This window comes from Parasteatoda tepidariorum, chromosome 2 (genome assembly GCF_043381705.1).
Source record: "Parasteatoda tepidariorum isolate YZ-2023 chromosome 2, CAS_Ptep_4.0, whole genome shotgun sequence".
Lineage (NCBI taxonomy): Eukaryota > Metazoa > Arthropoda > Arachnida > Araneae > Theridiidae > Parasteatoda > Parasteatoda tepidariorum.
In genome coordinates this window covers 13,293,208-13,300,133 of record NC_092205.1, presented here as the reverse complement: position 1 = coordinate 13,300,133, position 6,926 = coordinate 13,293,208, and the positions used below count along the sequence as shown (strand labels likewise).

General features: G+C 31.0%; 1 protein-coding gene across 1 annotated transcript; it reads left to right on the top strand.

Annotated features, from left to right (window-relative positions):
• The first annotated feature begins 2,925 nt into the window (after positions 1-2,925).
• On the top strand, positions 2,926-5,869 carry LOC139424944 (speckle-type POZ protein B-like). The gene has a single exon (XM_071177185.1). The coding sequence runs from the start codon at positions 3,010-3,012 to the stop codon at positions 4,507-4,509; it is 1,500 nt and encodes a 499-aa protein (XP_071033286.1). The 5' UTR covers positions 2,926-3,009; the 3' UTR covers positions 4,510-5,869.
• The last annotated feature ends 1,057 nt before the right edge of the window (positions 5,870-6,926 follow it).

The following is a 6,926-nucleotide window of genomic DNA, read 5'->3' as shown; positions in this document are numbered from 1 at the left end:
ACTGCAAGAAATTATTAAATGAAAAGAAAAATTAAATTTAAGTATTTTATACGGAACTATGCATCGTACCATTACATATTTTGTATTACAATATTAACTATTTATATGATATAATTGTACATTAGTTGTTTCATTATAACTTTAGTTATTTTTCAACCTTAGTTATTAGTACTAAACCTTTATTAACTGCTATATTTGTAAATAATTGTTACTTTGGTTTTTAAAATGATAATAATTTATGTTTCACATTAATTAAAATATGGTCCATAAAACTATTACAATTTTTGACGACTCTGCAAAAATCAGATACAAAATATTTCACTTTTTAAAAAAAAATGACTATTTGTAGAAAGCTGATTTAGTCTCTCTCGAGATCTTTATTTTGTAAGCTCGCGTTCGATTTGTTATATACAGGGTGATTCTAAAAAGATGGGCAAAATTTTAGGAAGTGATAGTACACACCCAAGCAAGCAATTTTTATCAAAGAATGCATGATCGAAAACAAAACGCAAAACCGCTAGAGGGTGTCAAAGTTTATGTTCTTATATGAGGCAAACACACACAAAGAACGATGAAGTTAAGTTATAAAAGCAAATTTAATGGCATGTGATTACAATAAGTGTTCAAAACAGTGGCCGGCAGCGGCTATGCTTGCAGTACAACGGCAAAGAAAAGATAGGGCATATCACGAACTTTCCCTGCAGCGGCCGAAAGCTTGTCAAGTGACGCAGCGCAGTAACTCGCAACAGGAATGGAGCTTTCACGTTTGCATCAAACAACTTTCCAAATGCGCCAGATTTTTTGATAAAAATTGGTTGCTTGTGTGTGTACTATCACTTTCTAAAACTTTGCCCATCTTTTTAGAATCACCCTGTATATATATAAAATGGTGTTCCTTAGTGAGAAACTGCGTTAAAAAATGCAAAATAAAATATAGAGTAAAAGTATCTTTACATTAATAAGAGCGCAAATCATGAAATGAGTTTAAAAGACAAACGTTTTCAAACTCTGACGAATTAATCACAACGAAAGTGTACATCAAAACTAGTTTGATTGCCTTTAGAAACTTAAAAAGTGTTTCTACAGATCGTCCTTCGCCTGTGCACCCACTTTTTTTTCAGAATTAAACGGTTTTTGAAGTCTTTAATCTCGTACTTCTCAATAATGATTCATCATACTTTGATAAAATTTTCATTACTTTCTCCTTATTGGATAATTGATTTTCTGCTTTTAAAGTTATTTAGTTTATTCCTGAAAACGATAAGGAAGGATAAGTAAATTTTTTTTAAAAAAATAATTCAGTTATTTTAGATTACGCACGATTTCAACTAATAATAATAAAAAGTTAATTTGGAGTTAAGTTAAATAAATGGAAGGTAAACAAAATGAACAGAAATGAAAACAGTTATGCGTAGTTAAAGTTTTTTATTAATTTGAATTCAAAAAGATATGTGATAAAAAAAACACTTTCATAATTAAAATTTCGCTAAGAAAACCGTAATTTAAATTGTCTAAATTCCGCGAATTTTTTTTAAAGAAAAAAAGCTAAATAGCTAGTTAAAGTAGCAAACGTAGACACATCAACCTATAACATCATAGTTGAATTTCAACCTATCTCAGGTCTAAATACATTAATTCGAATGTGCATTTTTGAATCTAATAGCTTTCAAAGGAAAAGGTAATTTGATCATTGTTTCATAAAATTAAAATACTACTAGCCATAATTTATTTTAAATGAAAGTCAGAATCATGTTCTCTAATGTAATCAATCTTTTTTTTTCCACTTTTACTTTTAAAGTGAAGAATTCTAGAAAAGAAAATACAGTGCCTACATTAAATAAAATAAATTGTTTGAGTGTAACATTAGTCTTAAAATATTCAATAAATAGACTAACTGGAAAAATTAACTTTAGTTTCAATTAATTTATGTAGCAGTAGGTACTATTAACATAATGAAAATATAAAAAAATCATGTTTCTAAAAACAAAATTATTTTCTAGTAAAAGTTTAATTACGCATGCATAGTAAAACAATTCATTAGTACTGTAAGACAATTCTTCAGTGTTAAAAATATTTGCTCAAAGTTACTGCTTTCAAAATATCATAACACGCTCAGTTTAAGGCTACTATACAATGATGTCTAATTCAGGGGCTCTAGCTCAGTTTTCCATCCGTGTGACGTCATTGCGCCAAGTCGCCAAAGAGGTCTGATTTCGCATGATGATTTCAATTTACGCATTCCGTACGTGGAATTGCACTTTTTTTATTAACTCCTAGAAAAGAAAACACAACAAGAAATCTTTTCTTAAAAAAAAAAACTTTTATCAAGTGGTAAAATATATAAATAAAATCAGTATCCTTTGTAATTACCCTTATAAAGTATTTATAAATCAAGNCACACATGCATATTAAAACGATTCATTAATATTGTAAGACAATTCTTCGGTGTTAAAAATTTTTGCTCAAAGTTACAGCTTTCAAAATATCGTAACACGCTCAGTTTAGGGCTACAATACAATGATGTCTTATTCAGGGGCTCTATAACTCAGTTTTCTATCCGTGTGACGTCATTGCGCCAAGTCGCCAAAGAGGTCTGATTTCGCATGATGATTTCAAATTACGCATTCCGTACGTGGAATTGCACTTTTTATTAACTCCTAGAAAAGAAAACACAACAAGAAATTATTTTTTTAAAAAAAAACTTGTATCAAGTGGTGAAATATATAAATAAAATCAGTATCCTTTGTAATTACCCTTATAAAGTATTTATAAATCAAGAATTACTAAATGATACTTTATTTCCCACTAAAGATAACTCAGTTATAAGCAAAATGAATGTAAACATTATCAGAGGAAGAATAATTCATAAGATAAACTTCCTGTTTCATTTTATCTGAGTTTCTAAGATATGATAATGTAGAATCGTTGAGTTATCAGATTCATTCAAACAATTGAGGGGAAAATAACTGACGTTGTTATTCGCTGTGGAAAAAAAAAAAGAATTATAGAATGTCTGCAGAAAACAGGGATGAATATTTATATACGTGGAAAATTGAAAACTTCTCTTTATTTCACATGAAAAATGGTGAAGAGCTTAAAAGTCCGTTGTTTAACGCCGAAACTTTGAATGGAACTAAGTGGTTCGTAAGTCTGTATCCGTCAGGTTACAACAGAGAAAGCGAAGGTTATGCATCTTGTTTCGTATGCAGATTAGATGAAGATACCAGTGTTGATGAAATCACCATCGATTTCAGCATCGAAATGATCGGCGCAAATGGCAAGATTTTAAGGTGTTATGAAAGAGAAAATAGAATTTTTAAGAGAATAGGAAATCTGGGACAGTATAAGTTCATAAGTATTGATCAACTACGCACCAACATGAAGGACAAAGCAGATGACACTTTGACAATACGCTGTCGTTTGACAATGAACCAGAATAAGAAAGAGAAAATGGCCACTGGAAGCGAAGCCCTTACCAAGATTGGAATAAGTCGAAGCTCTTTCAAATGGAATGTGAAAATTCCAGATTCTTTAGAATGGTCTCAGAATCTAACATTCTCATCTCAAGATATATCCCAATTTGAAGTTTCTGTACTAGCTCCAGAAGAGCACGTCCAAATCAAAATTTGCAAAATTGTAGATGAAAATGTTTCTCTTTCTCGACTTGCGACATTTAGAATAACTTTTTTGAATGATAAGGGTATGGTTATAGATTCAAAAAGCGATACACATTTATTTGTGACTACAGACGACAAAAGCACTTGGGATTTTCCAACATTTATCACAAAAGAACAAGTGGAAATTAGAATGGGTTCTTCCATCTGGTATGTTTTTACATTAATGTGCGAAATTTCAATGTCTAATGGTAATGTTTTGTCAGCAATTGAGAATTACACTTTCGGTCAACCTCTTTCGGTGGATTTAATTCCTCGGACAAGTGTTAGTCCACTATTCGCTCTACAAGAGGATTTGCGAAATATATATGCTGACAAAAAACACTGTGACGTGAGATTGAGAGCAGAGAATGAGACAATATCAGCACACAAGTTTGTATTGGTAGCTCGATCACCCGTATTCTCGGCTATGTTTGAACAAGATATGATTGAAAACCAGACAGGTGAAGTCGATATTCTTGATATGGATGGCACGACTCTGAAGTCCTTTTTAGAATTTATGTACACCGGAATAGTGGATGAAATGGATTACGGAATAGCTACGAAACTGCTGATAGCTGCCGATAAATATCAAGTACAATCTTTGAAGAATATGTGTTCGGCGTTTTTGATGTCCGTTTTGTGCTTGAAAAATGTGTGCGAAATTACTACGATTGCTGATTTGGTCAACGATGAAAACTTGAAGTCTGTAGTTTTTAATTACATAAAAGCTAACGCGTCGTGCATATTAGCTTCACCAGAATGGGCCGAGTGGATTGGAAAGAATTTTAAACTAGCTAGTGAAATTTTTTCAAAATTATCTGTAGATTTAGGATCGACATCAAATAAAATCTAGTTTAATAATAATAAAAAAAGCGAGATTTTAAATTTTTATAATTAGAAATTTTATTTTCTCGTATTTTATGTTATTCGCGCTGTATAATAATTTTTTAACTACCATCGGAAATTAAAGGATAATTTGCTTGTTTTATACATAAAAAACTAGCTACTCCCAGCTAATTTTCAAATAATAATAATAAATAAATAGAAAAATAGCACGAAACTTCTACCCACAAAAGTTCGTTTCAAACATTTATTATCCCCTCTGCAGAGGATCAAAATTGCGATGGCATATTTTTGGATAATCCTGTGGGATGTTTTCAGACCGTCGCCAATACCCCATTATGCAGCTCTAGTCTGACGTAAAGAAAGTGCCTACCAAACATTCTAACTAGCAAAGCAACAGAATAAAGTAGGTTAAAATTGCAAACATTCGTTTTACCTCAAAATTCACAAAAGTAATTTTGTTAGAAAAAAAGCTGGTTTTCAATTTAAAATTGAGAATTTTCTGTGATTCATAAATTATATACAAAATACATATAACATCATATCGGATAAGGGAATAAAGCATTGATATCACACATGCACTGTTTTCCTAAATAGCCGTTTTGCACATATACTGCAGAATTTTATTGATGCGGTATGCAGTTTCGTCATTCAAAGCGTCGATGATCGAGGGCTTGATGGCATAAATCTTATGCTTTAAAAGTATCAAAGAAAATGAATACCACAGTTAAATCGCATGATCTGGGCGTCCAATTCTGATCATCGAATTGGGAAACTATGCGATAAAAAAGGACTCAAACGCACATATTGCTCAATAATCGAAAAACTTTGTTCTTTAGTGTTAAGCTACATTTTTTATTACCCTAAACATCAAGTTGCTATTTTATTTTTTTCTTTTGCGGATTTTATAGCACAAATAACGCAAAGTTTAAATCTTGTGTGAATTTCAGGAACTTGTAACTTATAGTAAAATAAATGTTGCAAATTAAAGCTTGAAATAGATATAACTGACAAAAAACATTTTTAATCTAAAGCACTTGGTTTTAAACACAAGTTTTGATTACCTATCGTGATCATTCAATTAAGTACTAAACTGATACCAATTACATTGAAGAATAATGTACTGGAGCTGTTATAATGATTATCGTCACAGTTTCTTACACAACTGTAAATATGAATTTTTTGAGGGCAAATTAGTCATCAAGCAGGATCTCATGTACTGCTGCATCTTTTCATGTACTGTCCATTTTTCACAAGCATTATTACAATTAATGTAGAAATAAAATAATTTAGAAAGTTGAGTTCATAGATTTGGTAGTTGGAGTGATTGTAAAAAAAAGGTAATTTTTAAACATTATAATACATAAAAATGATAAATTTTCGTCTTTCCTTTCTTAAGTAAAAGCTCTATTTGTACAACTAAATATAAACGTGGGGCAGTCTGAAAAGAAATTCAATCACCTACAGGAGTCTTCTAGGTTTGAATCTAAACTTTATAAAAGAATGAAAGTTTATTATTGCAATCAAAATTTACTTACCACAATTACAAATAGCAGAAGTGTAAAACATAGTGTTTTTACACATTCATAAAAACATAGCTACAACATTTAATGACAAAAAATTAGAGCACGATGCAACACATGAAGTAAAAGAAATTACAATATTCCCCTATAAGACCAGATTTGCTTGATTTCAATATAGAATTTTAGGAAGCAAAGCTCCTCAAAGAAAGCAAAAAATAAACAATTTAATAACTTTAAGAGTGATTCGAAGTTTAAACTAAGCGTTGCATATCTTCAGATATAAGACTACGATGGAAGCAAAAAATTATCATTTTATTGCTAAACAGAAATAAGAGTCATTAAACAAACAAACCCCAACAAATGTAAGATTTTTTATTCTTACTGCAATCACTCGTTCATCACCTCGAAAAGTGGTGGAAGTGTTGTTCATTTAACGGTACTGGGTGGGCACACATGAATTTAAGTCATGGAGGTGAGCAACATCACTCTCGCCAGATTACACAGTTCACAGGGTGAGCCACATGACACAACAGAGTACAACACATAGAGAAACATCCATTTCTGAACTGGATTCAAACCCTCAACCATTTGCTTCACAGTCAGGCTGGCTAACCCTTAGCCACCTGGCTGGCATCAAATTTAACATAAAATAATTTTAAAACAAATCTCCGTATCAATAACATTTGTGTTTTAGACTGTTCTTTAGACATTTTTTCTAACAATAAGCTAAATTTCCCATTTTTTTTCATTCAATACTATTTGGGCTATGATAAAAAGAAGCGTGTAATGGTGTAAATTTTCTGGAAAGCAGCAGCGATGGTAGCGGTAATAACTTAAAAGGGAAAAATAATTTAAAAATAAATTTCATCAAATTTTAATTGTATTATATTTTGTAAATAATATA